The sequence below is a fragment of the Micromys minutus genome (assembly GCF_963924665.1).
Source record: "Micromys minutus genome assembly, chromosome: 20".
Taxonomy (NCBI): Eukaryota; Metazoa; Chordata; class Mammalia; order Rodentia; family Muridae; genus Micromys; species Micromys minutus.
The window spans coordinates 42,853,680-42,878,863 of NC_137955.1; the positions used below are offsets into that span (position 1 = coordinate 42,853,680).

At 40.5% G+C, this 25,184-nt stretch overlaps 1 protein-coding gene across 1 annotated transcript in view; it reads left to right on the forward strand.

Annotated features, from left to right (window-relative positions):
- DNAH5 (dynein axonemal heavy chain 5) overlaps nucleotides 1–25,184 on the forward strand; it is a gene marked incomplete at both ends in the record, with an annotated part of 235,306 nt that overhangs the window by 45,714 nt on the left and 164,408 nt on the right. Inside the window, 8 exons of the mRNA XM_080933639.1 lie at nucleotides 2,068–2,239; nucleotides 5,989–6,134; nucleotides 10,578–10,740; nucleotides 11,474–11,707; nucleotides 13,161–13,351; nucleotides 13,449–13,536; nucleotides 20,175–20,308; nucleotides 24,440–24,641. Of these exons, the coding sequence (XP_080789765.1) occupies nucleotides 2,068–2,239; nucleotides 5,989–6,134; nucleotides 10,578–10,740; nucleotides 11,474–11,707; nucleotides 13,161–13,351; nucleotides 13,449–13,536; nucleotides 20,175–20,308; nucleotides 24,440–24,641 (1,330 nt within the window). The remainder of the gene's footprint in view (nucleotides 1–2,067; nucleotides 2,240–5,988; nucleotides 6,135–10,577; nucleotides 10,741–11,473; nucleotides 11,708–13,160; nucleotides 13,352–13,448; nucleotides 13,537–20,174; nucleotides 20,309–24,439; nucleotides 24,642–25,184) is intronic.

Here is a 25,184-nt window from a genome sequence, read left to right on the forward strand (position 1 = left end):
GTTTGAACAGGTGTTGAATGATATATTCAGCCAGGATTACAGCCTGAGGCAGCTCTACAAGAATTTCTGGTATTGACTTCCCAGGCTAGAATACCTTATACCACGGGGAGCTAGTGCTACACTAAATAAAAAGGCCACATGGTCTGAATGCCATTCCAGATGTCTCACAGGATCTTCTGTTGACCCCCCGTGGTTCTCTGAATACACACCCAGGTTCAGTGAAGGGTGCATAGCCCCAACTCCATGAGAAGAGGAGGGCAAAGAATGTGTGAAAGCCGCTACTGTCCCAACCAAAGATTTGAACAAGCAAATTGCTGTCTGGTTGGCATTTGTGATGTCGTAGAGCTGGAAAGAGTTAGAAGACCTTGGCTATCCCGTGAAAGCAGATTTATTGGGAAATTTGGAGGACATGTAATACTCTCCTTAGCTTTGGAGTTATTGTGCTGGGAATCTAACAGTTTCTACAGATATGCAAATGTATCTGGCTGTTTGCTTTAATTCATCTTTTTCTTGGAATATATTTGAAACTGAAGAGATGAGCACGTGTGGGCTGCAGTGAGGAATAGAGATTGTGAAGCCGATATGATCCGGATCCAAAGCATTATCTCGGGGTAAATGACTTTACCTCCTAAGCCTCAGTTCCTCATGTGTAAAAGGGAAGTGTGGTGCTTCCTGGGTTTAAAAGATTAAAGGTGAAGCCTGCTGGATGCGGATTCTAAGAGTCATTTCTCCAATAGAATAAGTGGTGGGCACTGAAAAAGATAGAAGCAGTGAGAAGTGGCTAAACGCTTTAGGAAATTTGGAAGCAACTGCTAATAAATCATCAAATGTAGCCCCCCCCCCCCCCCAAGTAGCTTTTGAGGAAAATGAAAGCATCTTATGAAAACCATAGAAAAGTATTATGGAAAGTTTGAGCTCATTTGAAAGATGTTAGGTTTAGATGCCTTTTTAAAGCCCACACTTTTGTCTGATAGGTTCTGGCAAATAATTGTTAGTATGACACCGATGTATATAGAATTTGGCAAACATATTCACTCCAGGGGTTCATTTTTGTTCTAGTATACGAATGAAAACAATTTTGGCAGACTATGATCTAATATCATGGTAATACCAATAGTTTCTTTTCAAGTATGAGTTTAAAACTGTTTGTCTTTAAGAAGCACATTGATGTGTGCTCTGAGGACCATGGGCTATTCATTTGGTGTATTTGAAAAGAACAGAATGTGGGCAGAACAGGAACTAACCTGGACTTTTCATGGCAAACTCCCCCATTTCAGATCACAAATTCTTTTTCTGATAACAACCAATGAGTGAGTTAAACAGATGCTGGTAGGCCTGGCTCATTGTTCTATCAGATGTTTCAAGGAAATGAGGGAAAAAAAAACAGGTTAAAAAAAAATCTCGTCTTTGTATTGTTTATGCAGTTGCTCTTGACTTACAGTGAGGTGGAATGTACTGTTAGTAAATAATGCACTTCTTTACCTTAAGTGACCGTTGTGACTTGCCTGCCCTGTCTTCAGTGTGCCCACTGTTTTAGCCAAGAGGTGATGTTCAGAGCCATTTGAAAACAACACTGATTCTTGACTCTCCCTCTGCCCTGTGGGTCTTGTATCAAGATTTAGTTGATAGTTTTATCTAGCAATGTCTTTTATGATACAGACAACCGTGATGGTGAATATGGTCTACAGGAGATGCTCAAAGAGCAGGATATGCCCTGGCCTCATGAAAACAGAATGAGCGAGCCCACTGAAGCACAGACAGGCATACCGTTCCAGTAACTACATTGTTTAGAAAAGCTACTTGACTTTTCTCCGTCTTGGGCTGGGTAGATGCCAAGAAATGATCCTGTTTATTTTGGATTCTCAGTTCTAACTCACCGGATTGGGATGTGGTGGGCGTAAAGAAAGTCCTTATCAGCCATATGTTTTGTTTGTAACATTCTTCCTGCCAGGATGTTGATATTGCAATAGTTTGACCAAGACAAAAACGTTATCTCTCTTCAATAAAAATTCTAGTATATATTACTAATAACACAGAAACTGGCCATTTAATCACACTTCGTTGCAGATGATGCTGTCTGAATACCAGAGAGTGAAGTCGAAAATGCCTCCTGCCATTGAGCAGTTGATGCTCTCCCATTTGGCTCGAGTGGACGAAGCTCTCCAGCCTGGCCTGGCTGTCCTGACTTGGACGTCCCTGAATATTGAGGCCTATTTAGAAAATGCTTTTGCGAAGATCAGTGAGTGTGTCTACACTTTTTTTTTAAACTTCTCAGTCTTAAGAGCTAGGTTCTTATTGCCTTCTAGATAATTTGTTATTAAATATGCTGTTTTAAATCATGGAATGAGAAATAAGGCTCAAAGCTTATACAGTGGACAACGGCTAAGCATAAGGAGTTCAGTAATGTCTTAGAAACTATACATATTTATTATTTAATTTTTTCTCAAAGGTTATTCATGTAATTTTGTTGATTCTTATTGCTATTATTAGCAAATGATTTTTTAAGGACATTTTAATTACTAACTGTTTAGTTCATTCAGGTTTCCTTACAACCTTTCTTCCCTATACCATCTCTCCTCTCATGTCCTTCCTTCTTTCTCATTATCCTTATCTCTTAGATCAGACTCAGAGCTCCCAGTGCATCCAGCAGACAAATGCTCTACCACTGATCTCCCTTGCAGACTTCTCAGTAGTTTTTGGGATCTTGGTTTTGATGCAGCAGCATGCTGAAGGACAGGGCATTTTGAATGAGAAAAGTTTAAGCAAGTGCTAGTTTTCTGTAAGGAGGCAGAAGTGCTTTAAAAATATGTACGACAGCACACTGTGTTAGGTCCACTTTCCCAGAATAAGCCAGGAATGCCTTAGACACACAAACAAGCAACAACAAGAAACAAAACAAAACAAACAGAAAAAACCGGGCTCAAAAGAGCCCCAAGAAAGTCCATCTGGGATGTTAAACAGTTGGAAATGTTTTTACATAAGGCTTTTCACAGTTTATCACTGTCCAATAGTGAGCTCTTCCATGAGATACTTTCCAGAGTTAATCCATACCTTCTAGAACACACTAGCTTCAGATCTCCCATGTAAAGAGGGTCGTGCAGATTGGAACATAATGGTAGAATGTTTATAAAAGAGAAATTTTATTCTTTTTTTTCCCGAACTAGTGTTATCTGTCATCTCTTCATCATGGCCTGACTTTGTCTACTTTTTGTGGCCTGGGATAAGGTGTTAGCTCTGACTACATTATCTCATGTCCACTCCACCCAGAGCCTCTGTTGTGCTGATAACTGGGACAATAATTCTTTTATGTGGGACCGGAAGTGCATAATTTCTATTTCTGCACTTCTCTGACTTTTTTTTTCCTGACACATTTGGTCATGTTATTTCCTGTCTGGGTCATGTTTTTCTGGGATTCTCTTCTAGGTTACTCCTATGATACTATTTCTCTCTCTCTCTCTCTGTGTCTCTGCCTCACTTTGTCTCACCTGAAATGGGACTTGGCTTGTTGATAACTTTAATTACTAGGAGCTTGTCTTCTCAGTACATTTCTACAGTACCTTCTAAACAACTATATACTACTTAGTATATACTAATTATCAAGCACATCCTATTCAGGAGTAGTTGAGGAACAAGCTAGTATGCAGAACTTGCCCATGACTTCAGTTTATTCACCAAGCTTTCTGTCTTAAGTTCCCTGGGTGAACTACAGGCTCTCAGATGATATCAACCCTGTCCTCTGAAATTTCTTTTGCTCATGGTGTTTTATTACAGCAGTAGAAAGCCTACCTAAGACCGTTGCATACTTTTGCTTGCTTCAGTGGGAACCAGTTTCAAAGATAAATTCTAACAGAGTTGTTTGCATATTAACGAAGTGTATTTTAGGCTCACTACAGTTTGCAGTGGAATACAAAAAGATGCACAATTAGGTGGCCTTAGCATTAGGAGGATGGCGGGAGCTGTGCAATGGTTTTAAGCCGGATCCTCAACGTAAAGGTTAGAAAGGAACAATCCAGAGATGCTAAATGGCACCTAGCATTGAACAGATAGAAGCAATAAAGATGAGTTTCCTTGCCTCTAAGCCAATATTCCTTCCAAAATATCTCTCCGTAGGAAATATAACAAGAGTAAATGAGCTAAAATCTCTAAGGAGGCATTTATAAGGTATATAAAACCTTCATAGTGAGAGTTATCACAATCAAATTAGAACAGACTGCTAAGGTAGTCTTTAGCAGTATTTTCCCTAGAGAGGAATTAGGATTAGAGCATTAGCAATTTGTGTATTTTATTAGATGCTAGCTAGAGAGAAGTAGATAGGGTCTAAAGAAATCCTAATTCTCCTTTTTAAATTGTGTTTTCTTTTTATAACTTAACAAAGAAGACAATGGAGAACAAAACTGAGCACTTTTATAGATATAGCCATTGTAGTTGGGCACCTCATGGTCACTAGCTCTTTGTACTTTGACCATTTGTGGCTTTTGTGATGGTCTCAATGTGCTGCTTAGAGAAGCTGCTTTGACCAAAGGAAACAGATTGTGTCAAGTCTCAAGAACAGTTGAATTCTTCATTGTAATAAATGAGCCAGCAGGGGTTAGAAATCCAAAGTCTTATATGGCTAAAATCAAAGCATCTTCAGAGAAGGTTCTTCCCAGAAACTGCAGAACGACCTTTCCTTAGCACTTTCTCTGCTCTACAGGCTTCCTACATCTTTAGGAGAATGACCATGCATATTTAGAGCTAGCTGTGTCTCATGGCCAATCCGTTTTTCTCTCAGCCCCTCTCTTTTCTATCAACTTTGGCCTTTCCCAACTTCCTCTTATAAGGTCCTTATGACAGCTCTGCCTAAATAATCTAGAACAGTCTCTGAACCTCAAGATCAGCCATAAAGTCCCCTTTGTACTGTAAGGTAATATTCATAGAGGATTAGGGATCTCCTTGAGAAATTTTTTTTTTTCATTTTTTCCCCCACAATGTCTTTGAAGATGTTGTGAAGAACCAGGAGGAAACAAATGGTTTCTTTTGTGTGCACTCACTTAAACAGAAGTGTGGGTTCATTTTGCACTGAATAAGTGTTGTCAGCAAGAATCATTTGGTACATTGAACAGTTGCCTGAATGAATTAGCTTGAAAATTATTGAAATTAAGGTATTTATTTAGGTAGTGAAGGTATTGATTTAAGGAAGAGCCAAAAGCAGCAAAATTTTGTTTCAGTCACAGTTGTGGAAGGCACCCTTTAGAATAGGCACCGACATAAATGTTAATGATGGAAACATGAATCATCAAAGGAGTAGACACAGGAGTGACAAGTATGATGCACACAAAGATGAAAGAATGAACAGACCATAGAAAATCTAGGACCAGGGACTACTCTCTACACACAGTCACAGGTGCCCTTCTAGGAAAATGAACCAGAGCCAGGAAGATTGGAAAGCTGTTAAAGGAGGAACACTCTACAACAGCCACATGTTTAACAGCCAAAAATACCAAAGACACTGGTGCTTTTAAATAAGAATGATCCTCATAGGCTCATGCAGTTGAATGTGTTGTTCCTGGTTGATGGAACTGTTTGGGAAGGATTAGGAAATGTGACCATGTTTGTTGGAGGTATGTCCCTAAGGCTGGGCTTTGAGGTTTCAAAAAGCCATGTCATTCCTACCATGCCTTCTCTGCCTTTCTCTGACTAAAGGTTGTGTCTCAACTAAGCAAGCTCTTAGTTACTGTTACAGCACCATTACTGACTACCCTTTTCCACGTTCTCCACCACAATAATCACCAATTCACTCTCTGAAACTGTAAGAAAGCCCCCATCAAACTCTTTCTTTTACAAGTTGTCATAGTTGTGCTGTCCTGTTACAGTAACAGAAAAGTAACTAAGGATAGATTTGTATAACCCAAGCATCTTTAATCCTGACATTTTTGCTATTGTCCTATCATGTGTCCATGTTGAAAGAAAGGCTTCACCTAATCTGTCATCATTTTGTTTTTCCCAAAGAGGACCTGGAGCTGCTGCTTGACCGCGTCAATGACTTGATTGAGTTTCGCATCCACGCCATCCTGGAGGAAATGAACAGTATAGCACTTTGTCAGCTCCCTCAGGATGACCCCCTGACTTGTGACGAATTCCTCCAAATGACCAAGGTTGTCAGAAGACTGACTTAAAAACAACTTTCTAGAATTAAGGTTTTTAAATATAAAAGGAATATTTAAAGCATAAATTAGGAATTTAAAAACACTTTCTTCTGCTCCATGATAGAAATTATTCAAATGTAGAACCATCTGACCATGTGAAGATAAAGAAAATGTTATCTAAGCAGCTGATAATTTACTTCTTTTCAGATCAGCTGGAGGGGGCATTGCTATGGCACACATTTTTAAAATTTTCACATTTTTATGAAGGGCAGAGCTACTTCTTTTCTTTTAGGAGAGCTTCAGTAAGCAAGGGTTAGTTATGAAGTAGCTGGGGGCAGCTTCTGGGCTAGCTGTATTCTTCAAACCTCCAAAGAACTGTTTCAACACAAGTATTAGTATCATAGAGTTCTGAACTCATTCCTGGGAAAGGTGGGAAATATCAGAGGCCTGTGTTTAAATTACTCAGAGCAGAGACTGTAGTTACAGGTTTATCACACATCAATATATGAAAATAATCTCCCTCAGGTCTCCATTATTTCCCAAACATTCTTGCAAATGGGGTGCTTTTCTTTCTACATTCTTCTCTGACCAAGCTACTGTCAGAGAGGTTCTATACCCTTTATGAATGACACATTGGCCCCATTTACAACATTCCCTGTGGGTATTCTGGTGATAGAAACTCTTCAATGGTGGCTTTAATATTGTTGGCCCGTAGTGGTTACTGTAGGACCCATTACATTCCTGTGAGCTTGTGGCTATGATAGAGATGGGACTTATCACCAAGACAGGGTGACAGCCATAGCTATATAATGCAGCAGGCAGGTAGAATGTGGGGGAAGCCTGGCACAACCTTTCTCTCTCTAGTGAGGGAGGATTCATGGAGAACTCTTTCCACTCAGCTGTCAATGAAACCATAGCAACCCACGTGCAAGCATTTTTTCTCAGGGAAGTTCAATGCTTTGTTGCTTGGCACTCAAAGGTTTTTTTTTTTTTTATTTAAAATTTATTTTTATATCATCTGCATTGTGTGTATGTGTATTTGTGTGTGTGTTTATGTGCATGTTTGTTTGTGTGTGTGTGTGTGTGTGTGTGTGTGTGTGTGTGTGTAGGGCATGGGATACACATAGAGGCCAGAAGAGGGCATCAGGATTCTGTAGCTGAACTCTCATGTCCTCTCTTGGCCTGAACTCTGAACTCTGGAAGATCGACAAACTTTCTTATCTACAAAGCCACTCCCTCCATCTTCAATGCTGTGAGTTTTTGTTGGCTTCTGTCACCATGACATACTCTGCTTTACATGAAAAGGCCCAGAGTCTTTGAAAAAAAGATCGAGTATTTTTGGTATAAACCATGTTCTTTACAGAAGTTTTCTAATCACAGAACCCATGTTTCTCAGCCAGTCGGCAGTGAGACACCACCTGAATCTGATCTCCTTGGAAGAGGAGGGTTTTATACTCACAACAAACACTTTAAGATGACCGAGCATTTGGTGTTAAGATCTATTTGTGTATTTGGTAAACTTTAATCTACATTAGGGTTGCCCACATTTTAGAATTCTGTTTCCCTTTCTCACAATGATTTTTAATCTTTTTTCTGCTGATTTTTAAGTTTTCTCTTCATCAGAAAAAGATATCACTCAGCTCTGTATTTACATCAAGTTTTAGAGTTTAGAAATAGGGAAATTAGCATTTCTACCAATCACATCACCATTGCTTATGATTTTCATGTTTTCCATGATTCTCATTGTACTCACTGCAGGCTTGCATACAGCTTTTATGCTTTGCCTCCTAGCTAGTTTCTTTGCTATATAATATTTTTTTCATGTCACTATATGCCTTTCACAGGCAGCACATAAATGATACCTTCATAATATTTTACTGAGATATATATTTATTGCTTCTTACTATCAGACATTAAATGGCTTCCAAAATTGCCAATTTTGCCAAGAGCTATAATAAATATATACGTATAATATTTTTTGGTCTTCAGGACCATTGCCTCCAAATAGGATTATTGTGTCATATTGTTTTGTTTCATCTCACAGGTCTTTATAGTTATAGACAAATTGTTTTTAAAAGAGTGATCCCAATGTATAATGAAATAATACAGTAATACCAACTTCACTAGCCTCTGACCAATATTGTTCTATTATAATTTATTAGTTTTAGTCTGAATAGCAAATCATAAATCTAAATTAATCTGTATTTTGATTATCAGTATATGTAAGTGCTTTTGGTTGACTTATTTCTACAAATTGTTTGTTTTATATTTTAAAATTGTTTTCATTTATGTATATATTGTTTTAAACTTTTAATTCTTTTGAAAATTATTTTAGTCATTATACGCAAGTACTCTGTAGCTGTCTTCAGACACACCAGGAGAGGGCATCAGATCACATTACAGATAGTTGTGACCTACCATGTGGTTGGTGGGATTTGAACTCAGGACCTCTAGAAGAGCAGTCATTGTTCTTAACTACTGAGCCATCTCTCTGGTCCAATTCTTTTGTTTTTGAGAATAAAACATAATTACATTATTTCCCCATTCTTTTTCTCACTGTAAATACTTCCAGATGTTCCTTCTTGTGCTCTTTCAAATTCATGGCTCCCTTTTCATTAATTATTGGTTATATATGTACATATTTTTACATATATATTCCTAACCACATAAATATAGTCTTCTCAGTATGTATAATGTTACTTATATGTATGTTTTAGGGCTGACCATTGGTTTTGTGTAACCAGTTAGTGTGCTGTTTTCTCGGGAAGACTATTTCTCCTGCTCTTTTCATTGCTTAGCTGCTTGTAGCTTTTTGTGTTGAGTTGAGACCTTGTGGGCTTTTTACTTTCCATGAGAGCTGTTTAGTAAAGAAGAGATGACGGAGACTCAAAGACAGAGCTTTTGGACACTTTTTATGCCTGATGTCATCATGGAGATGAGTTACTGAGATTGGCAGGTGCTGGAGGGAACATCTTTGGTTTGGTTTGATGCAGGAACATTTATGTAAATCCATCATTACGTTGTCCTCATTTTGTTTTTTTGTTTTTTGTAATTTTTACGCTGATTTAACTTTTATAATTATGTCTTCTCTTAGCAAGAGTTGAGGGCTTTGAATAACCTTGGAGCAATAGTATCAATCATCAAGGGTTGATTTCCAAAACACATAGTAAAAGAGAATTCTAGGAGTTTTAAATACATGCTCCTGCCTCTGAGCAGACATAAATAATTGTGAGGAAGTCAACTGAGAACTTTAATGGGAGATCTGGCCTTGAGAATGGGAGATGATATGGTCCGTTTTGAATCTCCCCAACATAGAGTCAAATGACTGAAAAATAATTAAAAAAATATTAAGAATCTCTTAGAGATGTATTGGTTTAGAATGAGACAAACAAGTTTGGGAAATAGTCTCTCCGGTGGAACGTCATTTGCTTGTCCTTCTTAAAGATTCCCTTGTTCTGGACACTGTTCCTAGCACTTGCATACGTTATTACACGGAGTACACGCAACTAATATACACTAAGATGCATTATGCGCATGTATGACATTTTCTATGAATAAATTCAAAATAGTTTGTCATATCCACGAGCTTCATTCCTCAACCTCCCCTGGTCTACATTCACTGAGCTTCAAGTCATCTTTTAAAACACATTAAGTCCAATAAACATCGCCCATATGTACATGTCTGTGGCATAATCCACTAGGACACAGGCAACCTGCCATTGGCCACTCCTCAAGGAAAACCGACTCTCCCTCCCCCAGAAGGAAGGACAGAATCACATCATAGGAAGGGCAAATTTATATCACATGATGTAAATTCCATGGGATGAGAGGCTACTGATGTCTTTGGGAGTTGCTTCTTCCATACCAGGGAAAAGCAACAACAACAACAAAAAAGAAATACCCCACATCTTTGGTCTGTTCACTTGGATCCAGTTGGTTCTCTTGTCCTTAATGCTTTCTTCTCAGGATGCCTGGCTGGAGTGAGTGCAGAGTATGTTGCTGTTTTAGTTACCTTCTCGGTTGCTGTGATAAAATATCACAACAAAAGCAACTTAAGGGCGAAAGGGCTTGCTATGGGTTATGATTCGAGGTTACAATGCATCCTGGCAGCGAGTCAGAGCCTCAGGAGTTTGAGGCAGCTGTCTATGTTGCTTTCACAGCCAAGAGGTTGAGGGGGATGGGTGTTTATGTTCAGCTCACGCTCGTCACTTTTATATAGTATAGGTTTCAAAGCCTAGGGAATGGAACTACCCACTCTAGACAGATTTCTCTATGTCAAATAATTCTAGATCCCAGACTAACAATTGAGGTTAACCACCACAGTGTCAAGCCATCCCTGAAGCTAAAGTATCAGTTAAAGGCTAAATCTGTGCTCTTTCTGCTCTTCCTGTTGAGCTTTCAAGAGCTAGATGAAGACGTGCGACTGTCTTCTTTTGTTCTTATTGCCGTTAGGATCTTTGTGTGAATGGTGCTCAGATACTCCATTTTAAAAGCTCCCTAGTGGAGGAAGCAGTCAATGAGCTAATAAACATGTTACTGGACGTGGATGTCCTACCTGAAGAAGCAACTGAAAAAGTCTGCCATGAGAATGCAAGTCCCAAAGGTGACATTTCAGGTGAGAGAGGAGGGAGGCTTCTTTCTCTCCAGGATGTTTGCTGAAAACTAAAATTTAATTTTCTATACAGCAAAAAGTTTTATACTTCTATGAAAATGACCTTAATTTTATACTGATATATATATATGTATATATATTTAAAGATTTATTTTATTTATTTGAGTATACTGTAGATATCTTTAGACACACCAGAAGAGGGCATTGGATCCTATTACAAATGGTTGTGAGTCACCATGTGGTTGCTGGGAATTGAACTCAGGACCTCTGGAAGAACAGCCAGTGCTCTTAACTGCAGAGCCAGCCCTTATAATGATATTTATGAATCTGAAATTATGATTCTGCACAAATGGGTTGGCTGCTTCTCCTACATATTTTGTGTTAAACTATACAAATCTTTTCCTATAAAGAGGAGGAGGAAGATATTATTTCCCAAGGTTTTTAGGGATATTGTTGGATAAGAACATACTGGAATACAGGTCTTTGAGGCTCAATTTTTAACTTTTATTGAGTTAACTCAATGTAACTTTTAACCTACATTTCTGGATCTATTGTCCGTTTTTTCAAGTGAGAGATGATCTCTATTGGGCCACCTCGAGTTCCAATTTTTTCTTTCTATTCTTCTGCGATCTTACTTTCTCAGATGTCGGGAACTTACCTGATATTGAGCTTGCATGTAATTTATCTTACTTTTTCCCCCTGTAATGTAATGGATCAATCTTTCTCTCTCTCTCAGGAACAAGAGATGGGCATTCTCAGGCCTTGGCATCTTCCTTTAATGCTGGGGCTAGTTCTCTGCCTTTGACAGCAATCACAAGAAAGAAGAAAGAAACCGAGGTGTTAGAGGAGGCCCGTGAGCTGCTCTCCCATTTTAACCACCAAAACACGGATGCTCTTTTGAAAGTGACCAGGAACACACTTGAGGCCATTCGCAGGCGCATTCATTTCTCCCACATGATTAACTTCCGGGGTATGATCTTGCACAATGTGCCTGTTGGTTAATTAGGTAGAAGGTGTGTGTGTGTGTGTGTGTGTGTGTGTGTGTGTGTTGTGCATTCCTATTAAATTTAAGTAATTTAAAACACTTATTGGGTACTTCCTTATAATTCTAAGCAGCATGAGCTCTCATCATCCCAATGAATTCTGTGATATGGAATCTCTCATCACTTAGGTTAAAATCGAGAAACCCAGGCCCCAGAAATATCAGTTTGCCAAGATTACTGAAATCCTGATGACACAAAAATCAACAAAATTAAAAAATTTCCTGCAATAAGACAAAAATATGAAGAAAATCATTTAACCCAAGAGAGAAAAAACCTGAGGGAATTGTCAGTGGGAAATCCTTAACTAATCTTATTAATGATAAGTGATTGATATCATCCATTCAAAATTAGAATTTGTTTTAGTATTTCTATGATACTTCAGCTTTTTATTCTGAAGGCCCTTGTTTTTTTTTTTCCTTTTCTAGCAGTGTTCAGAAAAAGGTTTTGGCTTTTCCATGTGCGCTTCAAACTCCACAAATCGTAGGGGTTTTCTGAAGTTAAAATTAAGCATAGCAGAGAAGGACATAGTCATTAATTGAGACAAAAAATAGGATAATAAAATGTTACTTATGTAGAAGATTTGAGATGAAAGGGGAGTGTACTATTGTATTCAGAGTGGATGCAGAAACGCATGGCCTGAGAAAGAAAATTCCGGGGCATTGAGACTTTGATTTACTTCAGAACGAAAGACAGTTTTTTCCCTCAGTCACAAAACTGTTGAGAGGATCTGTCAAATGTCGGCTCGTCTGTTAATACATTAAATCGTAGTTACTGCATAGCTTTGTGAACTCACGTTATTTTCAGCCACACACAACAGCGCGTGGTTCACGTGTACATGCTTGTTGCACGCGCATCTCTGTCTAAACACGGAAGGCTATAGCCAGAGTCAACTTCAAAAGCCTCTTTATCATAGGTAATGAGTTGCATTTACATTTTCCCCTGCATGTGAAACTGCTCTTAAGTTTGGAATATATTCATTGTGTATTTTATTTAAAATTCTAAGCGTTGCTAGTTTTAACTTTCACTTATTATAGTATTTGTTCTTTATTTCTTGTGTGCTTACTTGGCATTTATCTCGTTGTTGGCATGACTTTGGTTGCCACTCTCATTTTTAAAATATTGGGTAAGACTTTATACTTCATCCCGATTCTTAATTGAAAGTCTCCTTATGGACATGTACCAGCAAGCTATAATCATCAGAATGACCTGGGACCCACTGAACCACTGTTATGTTGAACAAAACCAGATCTTCAAATATCCACACACTTGTCGATTTGATGAGCATTTGTCCAATTACATGTGTATTATACATGCTTGAAGTTTTTGGAAGAATTTATTAAGTATAACCCATTTTCAACTAAACACGGTGTATTAACTCAGACAGTAACGATGCATCTAAGGCGAAGCAGAAGCATCTTCCCATTTTCCGAGCAAGTGTCACCCTGGCCATTCCCAACATTTCAATGACTCCTGCCCTGGAAGACATACAGCAGACACTGAACAAGGCCGTGGAATGTATCATCAGTGTCCCCAAGGGGGTTAGACAGTGGAGCAGTGAGCTGTTGTCCAAGGTGGGTAGAGTGTGAAATTCTGATTCATTTGGAAGCTGCTGTTTTTAAAGATGTGGCAAAGTTGAAGAGCATCTTTTTATTTTTTTTTCCATTCTAGAGAAAGATGCAAGAAAGAAAAATGGCTGCTGTGCGGAATAAGGAAGACAGTGATTCCGACACTGAGGTGGAGGAAAAGGAACTTCAGGGTAAGTATGTGTTAAAGGTTTTAAAGATTGGAAGCCTCTCCTTTCCTCCGTCTCTGTCGCTGTCTCTCTGTTTCTGTCTCCTCTTGTGTGCTGTGTGAGTATGATTGTATGTATATGTGTATGTGTGACTGTATATGTGTGTGATTGTATGTATATGTGTGTGTGATTGTATGTGTGTGTGATTGTGTATGTGTGTTTGATTGTATATGTATGTGATTGTCTGTTTATGTGTGTGTATGTGATTATATGTGTATGTGATTGTATATGTATGTGTGTATGTGTGTGTGATTGTATGTGTGCACGATTGTATGTGTATGTGTGTATGTGATTTGTATGTGTGTGTGTATGTACATGCACACATGCTCATGGAGTCCAGAAGGTGGAGCTGGAATTACAAGCAGTCGTGAACCACCTGATACAGTGCTGGGAACTGACCTGGGGTCCCGCAAGAAGAGCCGTCGTAAGTCATGTCTTCTAGAGATCTCTAGTATCTCCTGCAGCACATGTACTTCCCAAATCATGTTCCATAAGAGCATCAATCCTTATGCCCATTCTGGGTTTAAGAACGTTAAGGTCCACATATGCATCTGTCACTGTCACACTAGCTCCTGCTTTTGTTGCATCTGTCACAACTGCTGGTGCCTCACTGATGTCTGGTCTGATCTATTAATGGCTGAAGACAAGAAAGGCATTTAATTTCACACTTTACTGAGACACCGGCTCTCCTCACAACGAGTATTTCCTGGCACGTTACAGACATTTTTGACCATTGTGAGTTCTGTTTTGTTAACACATCCTGGATGTTGATGTGCATCCTGTGGCTTTTCATTTGTAGTCTGTAAAATTGGGGAGCGTAAGACATCCGAGTTGCTAATGATATCAGATGTCCTCAGTCCTCACGCACTCTCTTTCAGACAGCACCGTGGTTAGCAGACAGTATAATTTCGATGCTGTTGCTCTCCCCTGAGATGATAAAATGACTACGAGGAAGAAACTGAAGCCAGTACCTCTTTGAAATAGCCCTAATGAGGAAGGTAGAAAGAGCTGAAAACACTTTCCTGTAACTAACTTAGTTATTTATTTTTAGCTTAAGCTAAAATGCATTCTCGGGAGCTGGGTAGATCGCTCATCAGCTAGGAACAGATGTTGCTCAAGCGGCAGACCCGAGTCTGGTCCCCAGCATCCCTTTCTGGTGGTTCTTGACTGTTTGTATCTCCAGTGTCAAGGTGCCTGACACCCTGTTCTGGTGTCCGTGGGCACCTTCACTCATGTGTTCATGACACCCCCTCGCCCCCAACACATGCGTGCAACCAAACCAGGGATTAAACCTAGAACAGCACAGATGTTATGATATTAGCTTCAGTTTAATCTGGGAACATTGCGTTAGCCCCTAGAATCGTTTAAAATTCAGCGTCTTCTACTGAGAATATGTTCAGTCATGATTCACAGCCAGAGAAGAAAAAAAAATGTACTGAGAGCATGTCCAAAGAACTGAAGCAACAGACTGCGGCCGGACTGTCTTCAACTGTACAGTTTAGAAGATTTATTTGTGTGTCTGTGTGTGTGTGTGTGTGTGTGTGTGTATGCTTTCAGTATCATCACTGTATAATTTTAAAACATTTTTTTTTTTATTATTATCTCAGGACTAACCAACCCCTGCACTTGCCTGGCACTTTGCTACTGGCTTCATTCTTAGGCTTCTTTGTATGAGAGAGGAATTTACTGTGTAGTGGAGGCTGGCCTCAAACTTGTTAGCTAGTTCAGGCTAAACTTGAGCTTAAGATTCTCCCATTCCTACCTTCTGAGCGATAGGATTGCGGGCATGTAATATTAATTTCTTTTACCACTGGATTGTGTTTCACAATATACTTTATTTAGGAATTAGCAAGTTTAATTGTTTCCATTTTGCACCATCATTAAGAATTCTGGTGAATATGTACCAGAGCTTGTGTTTATTATACATGTGCTCACGTGTATGCACTGTGTTTGTTCATGTGTGGACATGCACATGTGGAAGTCCTCAACTTCACTGCATCTCATGTGTGTGTGTGTGTTTATTGGATATATTTTATTTACATTTCAAGTGTTATCCTCGGGGCTGGAGAGGTGGCTCAGTGGTTAAGAGCACTGGCTGCTCTTCCAGAGGTCCTGAGTTCAATTCCCAGTGACCACATGGTGGCTCACAACCATCTGTAATGGGACCTGATGCCCTCTTCTATCATGAAAATAGAGCATTCATACATATATATTATATGTATTTATTATATATAATATAAAATAGTATATATATATAATCAAGTGTTATCCTCTATCTCGGTTCCCCTTCATAACCCCCTAGCCTCTCCCCATCCCCCTGCTTCTATGAGGGTGTTCCTCTACCCACCAACATACCCCTTCCACTTCCTCACCCCGACATTCTCCTACAAGGGGCATTGAGCTTTGGAAGGACCAAGGGTCTCTCCTCACACTGATGCCCAACAAGGCCATCCTTTGGTACATATGTAGTTGGATCCATGGGTCTGTCCATGTGTATTTGGATGGTGCTTTAGTTCCCGGGAGCTCTGGTTGGTTGGTATTGTTCTTATGGGGTTGAGAACCTCTTCAGCTCCTTCATTGGGGATCCCGTTCTTAGTTCAATGGTTGGCTGTGAACATCCTCCTCTGTATTTCTCAGGCTCTGACAGAGCTTCTCAGGAGACAGCTATATCAGGCTCCTGTCACCATGTACTTCTTGGCATCAGCAATATTGTCTGGGTTTGGTGGCTGTATATGGGCTGAATCTCCATGTGGGGCAGTCTCTGGATGACCCTTGCTTTAGTCTCCGCTTCAAACTTTGTATTTTCTCCTGTGAATATTTTTATTTCCCCTCTAAGAAGGACTGAAGCATCTGCACTCTCATCTTCCTTCTTCTTGAGCTTCATGTGGTCTGCGAACTGTATCTTGGGTAATCAGAGTTCCTGAGCAAATATCCATTTATCAGTGAATGCATACCATATGTGTTTTTTTCTGGTGATTGGGTTACCTCACTCACGATAATGTTTTCTAGTTTCATCCATTTGCCTAAGAATTTCATGGAGCCATTGCTTTTAGTAACTGAGTAGTACTCCGTTGTTTAAATGTAGCACATTTTCTGTATCCATTCCTCTGTTAAAGGACATCTGAGTTCTTTCCAGCTTCTGGTGTTTTGAGACAGGGTCTTTCACTGATCCTGGCGATCATCAACTGCCTAAACTGCCTGGCCAGATGCTCCAGGGATCCGCCTGTTTCCCCATCCCACCCAGTGCTGGGTTACACATGCATGCTACAAACCCAGAGATGATGTGGGTGAGGAGGATGCAAACTCAGGTCCTCATGCACAAGTAACAAACATTTTACCAAGTGAGCCACTTTTTCCAACCCCAAGCTATTATATGTTTCTGTTTCTCTTGGGACACACTGACAAGCTGGCCATATGGTGAGTTTATGTTTACCGTTGTAAGAAATGCCAAGCAACCTTTGGGAGGCATGACGTCATTGATTCTCTCACTGGCAGTGCAGGAGAGCTCATGGCGTCTGTCTTCACCGTCACTGATCACATTCTTGCCTCCCTTTTGTCCATAGCCATTGTCACAGGTCCAGAGCAGTGTCTCACTGTAGTTTTAGCGTCAATTTCTGCAGTGGCACGTGACGCTCAGCCCCCTTTTGTGTGGATTCTGGTCATTCGTGCATTATCCGGAGCAATATCTATTAATTATTTTCATATTCTTAGAAAGTGGGTAACATTCAAGTATCTGTAAGACTTTCTTATATGCTGTGAATAAAATGGTAAAAATTTCCCATTACATTACAGATTTGTTTTCAGTTTTCTATTGCTATCTTCTGGAGGATCAGAGTTGAGTTTTACGTTCTACTCAGTTGTATTTTCACCGTGTGTCTAAGAAACAGTTGTTTGGCATAAGGCTGGAGGCCTGCTACTCTCTTGAAGTTACATTTGTATTTCAGTCCGGGATTCATTCTCAGTGATGTTGGAGTTTAAATTCATTATCTTCAATGTGGGCGTGTGCCTGTAGCCCCACCGCTAAACCTAGGAATTATTTATGCTATAATCGAATTTTTGTGAGACCTGTGTGTCGAAACTTACCTAAATACAAGCATAAGTCCAAATGTTTATTTCCAGACTTCCAGATTTGTTTCGTTAATCTCAGGCCTCGCTTGCTCCAGTCTGACATTGTCTTTACTGCTAGAGCTTTGTTGTAAGCCTTTTAAAAATCATTCATTTATCATTTTACAGTTTCGTTCACCTATGTTGTTCTTTGTTCAAATTTCCGTCTTATTATTCTTTCTTATTCCATTCCCACTAAACCCTTTCTTCTTCCCTTTTTATGCCATTCTTTCCTGTGTGACTCACGACATATGAGAGGCTGTCTGCATGAGCTTGGCCAGCTACACACACTTGCCTAAGTGACATCAGGGCCCCAGGAGTAAGGAATATAACCGTCACACCCCCACTTTACCTCTGACTCTCTGGGGGGAGCGACGTCAGGAAGTGTGAGTCCTGTACCGTTTTACTGTTTTCCCAAACTCACTCGAAGTGTGCTGGATCCATCACATTTCTGTGTGGATTTTAAGACCAGCTCATTAGTTTCCACAAGAAGAAAATGAGTTGAAACATTTAAACTGGGATATGCTGAATCTGTACATCAGTGTGTGGCGAATTCCAGCTTAAAAGGATTTACATTACACAAAGCTGTGCCGCTCTGATCACACAACAGGACGATGTCCATATGAACTCATGGAGACAGTGGCAGTGCACATCAAGTCTGCACAGGTTCACACACTGAGACAAAGGAGTGGACAGTGTCCCACCCCTAACCAAGAAGCTGTTTGCAATTGATACCTGCCAGGAAAGGGAAAATTGGTTTCCTCCAATGGAGTATCAGTGGGTATATAAATCACAGTTCAGGGCGGGCTTCATGCCAGGGAGTAGTTGGCCAATACAAAATGAATCCTGTGTGCGTATGTGTGTGTGCATGTGTGTGTGGTGTGTGTATATATGTGTGTGGTGTGTGTATGTGTGGTGTGTGTATGTGTGGTGTGTCTGTATGTGTGGTATGTGTATGTCTCTGTGTGTGTGGTGTGTGTGTGTGTGTGACAATGTGTGTGTGTGGTGGGTGTGGTGTGTGGTGTGTGGTGTGTGGGTGTGGTGTGTCTGTGTGTGTGTGGTGTGTGGTGTGTGTGTGTGGTGTGTCTGTGTGTGGTATGTGTGTGTCTCTGTGTGTGTGGTGTGTGTGTGACAATGTGTGTGTGTATGCACCAGTGTGTGTACTTTTTCTCTTATTTTGGTGTAATTTGTCTTATTGGGCTTTTGTTTAGTTGTTTAGGTTCTGTTTTTTTTTTTTTTTTTTTTTTTTTTTTTTTTTTTTTTTTGTTGTTTTTTCTTTTTTTAAAGAGAGAAAGAACATAAAGTTCAGTGGATAGGGAAGGATCCAGGCTACGTTGGGAAGGGAGGAATGCATGTATAATTAATAAAAATTAAATAGTTCAAAAATATTAAAAATTAAGCAATAAAAAAGAGAAACTCTTGAGATTGAGGTACAGTGAAATTTAAAATAGAAAAAAAAAAATCAAAGTGCTAAATCACAATTCTCCCCCTCCCCCAAAAACCCCAAATAAAACAAAGCCAGAAAACATAACAAAATGAAACAAAACCAAAGGCTAGCTAAGCAGCAGGAGAATGGCATGGAGCAGCTGTGACCTCCCCGGACGAATTCTGTAAAAATCGATGCTGTTTGGAGGTCAGCTCAGAGTACATGGAGGTTTCCCTTACTGGTCTGAGCCCAGCTTAACCCTTTGCTTAGGCTCTGTGCAGGAGAGCGGGAATACCACCCAAGCTTCACATAGTGATTATGAGTCTCAGTGTTAGGCAGGGATGGAGAATGGGCATTTCTCCCTTCTTCTTGCGCATGCTCACAGTTCTAGGTGTGTGTGTGTGTGTGTGTGTGTGTGTGTGTGTACTTCGGAAGTCCCAGAGCCCTTGAGAATCTTCTGTGCCATTATCATTGCTGAGGTCTCTCTCTAGACTGACTTCAATTTTCTTCACCTCAAACGAACGCCACCGTCTTAGACACTGATAAACTTAAGTGACTGGGGTGACTGTGTACATTTCTTTCTTTTCTTTGGACAAATGCCGTGTGGCTAAAGCTTTCAGCGACAAAGAGCTTTGGATCCAGTTCATGCCGGGAGCGTCCAGCCATGCCTGTCAGTAAGGAGACCCACATCTCGCTCCCACTTCATGCAATGCTGAGCTGCAGGTTTCCATGAGATTGCAGGACTGATTGTCTAAGGCTGTCACATAGCCAGAGAGGAAACAAGGAGAACCGCAGGCTCATCCCAGCACTCAGAACTCAGTATTGCCACTGAGACCTGGCATTTCTTCTGGGAGAAACGCCTTTTGGATGGTTGCACCCTTTGATTAATTTTACTAGTACCCAAACAGTTAAGGTTGTCAATTTCCTCTACCCTTTCCATTGCTTTTATGCAGATGTTCCGTGTCTTTGTCATTATAGAAACCTACACCTTTTTTTTCCCTTTCAAGTACATTCTGTGTACTCTTGATATTAACGCTTATGTTTTTTCTTTTTTTTTCCTCTTTGGCTTTAGAAACCCTGGAGATAGCATCTGTAAACTTGCCCATTCCGGTGCAAACCCAGAATTACTATAAGAATATTTCCGACAACAAAGAGATTGTAAAATTAGTATCTGTGCTCAGCACAGTCATCAGCTCCACCAAGAAGGTATGTGTGTCATGAGACTGTTACAGGCCCTGGGCTGCCCGGCATGCGCTCACACACACTCTATCAGGAGCTCACCTACAAGCAGCCCGATTTCACCCGACAGTGTCCCCGAGCAATGACAGGCATCTTGTCTGTGTGCAGTGAATGTATGTCCACTGAAGACCCTTTAATTTGCAGCACAGAGGGAGGAGAGCTGTGATCTCCCTCTTCATTCTGTTCTGGTTAATGTCTCTATCCTCATTTGTTTCCCATAACTGAATCTAACGTCTGAAACATCTGCTCTGTTCAAACACACTGAGGGGGCAGTTTCCTGGTTCTCCTTCAAAGAGTAAGACAGTGTAAGGTATGCGGTCAGTGTGTATGTGTGTGTTATGTGTGTCTGTTCATGTGTTTGTATGGGAACACTTAGCTCTATGTGCACACACGGAGGTCAGAGGTTGCGTGGCATCCTTTATTGCTTCCCACCGTATTTTTGAGAGAGGGAGTTTCTCACTGAATCAGAGGCTCACCTCCCACTGCCCACCCTTTGGCACTGGTTGACCACCTGGCCAACAGACCCCTTGGGTTTTCCTTGTACCGCACACCTATAGCTAGGACTCTGAAGGTGCTGCTGCACCAGGCTTTCTGCAGTGCTGGGGGGCAAACTCAGGACTTCCTGCTTGCACGGCAGGTACAGGCACTCTTCCCACTGAGCCATCATATATATATAAAGCACACATAAATATATCATATATATATCAAATAAAATAGAGTATTAAAAATTACTACCACCAACACAAACTCATACTGGCTGTCTGTAAAGCTAGCTCATTTTTTGCATTAATTAATTAACTTTGCAAAATGATTTCAGCTTCTCCCTCCTCTCCTCCCAGTCCCTAACCTCCCCTCACTCCTCCTCTCCCCCATTCCCTTTCTCCTCTGATCAGGGTAGGCCTTCAATGGGTGTCAGCCTGCTTTGGCATATCAAGTTTCAGTAGGACTAGGTGTATCTTCTCCTATTGAGAAAAGACGAGGCATCTCAGTTAGGGGAAAGGGATCCAAAGGCAGGCAGCAGGGTCAGAGTCAGCCCTGGCTCCTTCTGTTAGGGGTCCCACATGAAGACCAAGCTACATATCTGTTACTTAGGTGGAAGGCACCTATATCTGTCCCACAAATGCTCTCTGGTTGGCAGTTCAGTCTCTATGAACCCCTGTGGTCCCAGGTTAGTTGATCCTGTAGGTTTTCTTATGGTGTCCTTTACCTCTGGCTTCTTCAATACTTCTTCCCATCTTCCAAAAGATTCCTGAGCTCCACTTAATGTTTGGCTGTGGATTTTTGCACCTGCTTCTACTGGTTGCTGGGTGGAGCCTCTCAGAAGTCAGTTGTGCTGGGCTTCTGTCTGCAGGTATAGCGTGACATCATCAATAGCGTCAACAGTGAGCTCCCACTGATGGCATGGGTCTCAAGTTGGGCCAACATTGTTGTTCCCTCAATTTCCACTCCCTCTTTGTCCTTGTAGTCAGGAAAACTTGTGGGAGTAAGGTTTTGTGGTCAGGTTGGTGTCCTTATCTCTTCATTGGAAGCCTTTCCTGGTTACAGCTGTTTCAGGTTCCATATGGCCTATTGCTAGGAATCTTAGTTAGGCTTACAGTCATAAATTTCTGGGAGTTTCCATTGTTCTAGGTTTCTAACTCATCCCAGGAATGCATCCCCAGCTATTTCAATGCTCTCTCCCAATTCTCTCTCTTCACACACTTGATCCCTCCTGTTTCCTTCTCCATGCTTTCTCCCACCCGATTCCCTTCCTCCATCCACTTCTAAGGTCTATTTTATTTCCCCTTCTCAATGAGATTTAAGCATCCTCCCTTGAGCCTTTCTTGCTACTTAGCTTCTTTGGGTTTGTGGATAATAGCATAGTATCCTGTACTTCGTGGCTAATATGCACTTATAAGTGAGTACGTACCTTGTTTGTCTTCCTGAGTCTGGGTTACCTCACTCAGGATTATACTTTCTTGGTTCCATTAATTTATAGGAAAATTTTGTGACATTGTTTTTAACAGCTGAGTAATATTTCATTGTAAAAGTGTACCACATTTTCTTTATCCATTCTTCAATCGAGGGACATCTAGGTTGTTTCTAATTTTTAGCTATTTTGAATGAAGCTGATTTAATCATAGTTGAGCAAGTGTCCTTGTGGCATGGTAGAGTATCTTTTAGGTATATGCTCAGGATTTATATGGTGGGGTCTTGAGGTAGGACTATATCAGTTTTCTGAGAGACCATCAAATTTATTTCCAGAGCTGTTATACAAGTGTGCACTTCACTAGCAACGGAGAAGTGTTCCCCTTGCTCCACATCCTCTCTAGCATGGGCTGTCAGATGAGTTTTAGCCATTCTGATCAGTGTAAGATGAGCCTCAGAGTCATTTGACTTGCATTTTCATGATAATGAAGGATGTTGAACTTTTAAAAAGTACTGTTAAACCATTAGAGAGATTTCTGTCAAGAATTTTCTATTTAGCTCCATACCCAATTTTTTAATCGGACTGTTTGATTTGTTGATAATTTCTTGAGTTCTTTATATATTTTGGACATCAGCTCTCTGTTGGATATAGGGTTGGCGAAGACCCCATTCTGTAGGCTGCTCTTTTATTCTGCTGACCTTGTCCTTAGCCTTCTAGACGCTCTTCAGTTTCATGAGGTCTCAGTTATTAAATTGTTGACCACAATGCCTGTGCTACTGGTGTTCTGTTCAGGAAGCTGTCTCCAGTACACACACATTTATTAAAACCATCTGACTCTTAGGTGTTCCTTGGTGTTGAACAAGTAGTTGTTTTGTAAGTGCATGTTTTCTGAGGCTGTTTTTAATAGAATGAGCTACATTTATTTGAAAGTACCAGAAAGGCTGCTGTTTGCTATTATTAGATGAGAAAATGTTGTTAGGTTGGGCTTAATGTATTCCCCAGGGGACAAGTTTTGCATTTATTCATATTTAATCTTTTGTTCTTAGCATTTTGAAGATCTGTGTTTAACTCCCCTCTAGGGACAGTGTTCACATATTCAACAATTATTTATCTAGTGCTGTACTATAGTTTTATCAGGCGCTCTACTATTGGATAGGGAAGAAAACCTTGTCTATGGAGATAAACAATTAGATTTTCAGATGCCTCAGTAATTACAGTGAACACGTCAGCACATGTGTTAGTTACTGCTCTCGGCTGTGAGGAGGTGCCCTACAACAGAGCCTTGAGAAGGGAGTGATCTACTTCTCTCAAGGTTGAGAGCACAGCCAGTCACGGCAGAGAAGGCAAGGTAGCAACAGCATGAGGCTGCTCGTCACAGTGGATCTGGAGTCAGGAGGCCTTGAGAGGGGAACGCTGGTGCTCAACTTGATTGCTCCTTCCTCCATTTTGATTCAATCCCACAGGAGAGTCATGCCACCATTCAGGGTGGGTTTTTTTCTCCCCAGTTAAACCTCTCAGACACTTCCTCACAAACCTGTCAACAATGTGCCTTTTCGGGCATCGTAAATCCAATTGGATTGAATATAAAACTAATCGCCACAAAGTCCAGTGCGTTCACAGAATGGATATAATGAGTCACTACCATGGAAATCTAAGGATAAAACACAATAGTTTTAGTGACCTGGAGCTAGAAACAGTAACAAACAAACAAAAAAACTGGTGGCATTTCTTAACTTGTGGTATTAACTATAAGAAAGAAATATACAGATCTCAGTCTTCCTTAATGCAGTAGTGAGTCTAACCAATGAGGATCCTTGGAGGAGAGAGAGAAGGACCCACAGGATTTTTCTTCTGTGTTCCCTGATGGCACAACCTCCCTTGCTCTTTTTAGTCTAAGATCAACCTCTAACTAAGATATTCCTGTTCCCAGTGGCCACCAAGGATTTCCTCTCCTTCTAGTTTTTAAACTTTTATCTCCCCTTGGACAAGCAATGAGAAGATGCTAGCCCACACTTACTGTTAATGTCATTGGTATAGCTCATTTCCATGGATTTTCCATTTCATCCCCCACCACTAACTAATCCTGGTTAGAGCTCCGTGGCAACCACCCAGGGAGCCAACCTCCACCTGTATCACCATGCCCTTTCAGACTCTTTCTTTTCTACGCAAACCTATTATTTCTATTCCAGGAAGTTATCACATCCATGGACCGCTTCAAATGCTACAATCACATTTGGCAGAGGGAGAAAGAAGAAACCATTATGGCATTTGTTGCACAAAACCCTTTGCTTTCTGAATTTGAGTCCAGGATCCTTTATTTTCAAAGCCTGGAGCAGGAAATTAATGCAGAGCCTGAATACATCTGCGTGGGTTCCATTGCTCTCTATACAGGTTGGTTGTCTCTCAGTAAATCCAGCAGCATTGACTGTCCCTTTAACTAGATTAGAGTTCCAGAGAGTTCTAGCTTTCCTCGGGATTTCTTTTATAGGCTTCAAAATTTAGGAGCAATTTGAAGATTTGTTTATCATTCCCATCTGCATAATTATTAATTCTGGTTTATCTTAACACTTTGCTGCTTTCCTTGAAAATAAAGTGTTGTTTAGAGGAAGGGGGTGAGTCTGTTGTAGTTAGAATTAGGACTTAACTGTTCTAAGCAACAATACCAAATGTTTGAAGCCTCTCTCACGTACATCTATTATGTGTGTGTTTTAAAATGTTATTCAAATTGTAAAAATGAGATTTACATGATGCATGAATTTTAGTGACTACAAAAGTTGGTGTGTGTGTGTGCCATATTTGTCTGTGTGGCATATCCGTGTGCACACATGGAGACCAGAGGCTATCAGGTGTCCTATGATACTATCTGATCTCCATTTTATTCCCTTGAGATAGGGTTAGTCCTCTCTACACTTCCATCTTGACAGGTTTCAGCTC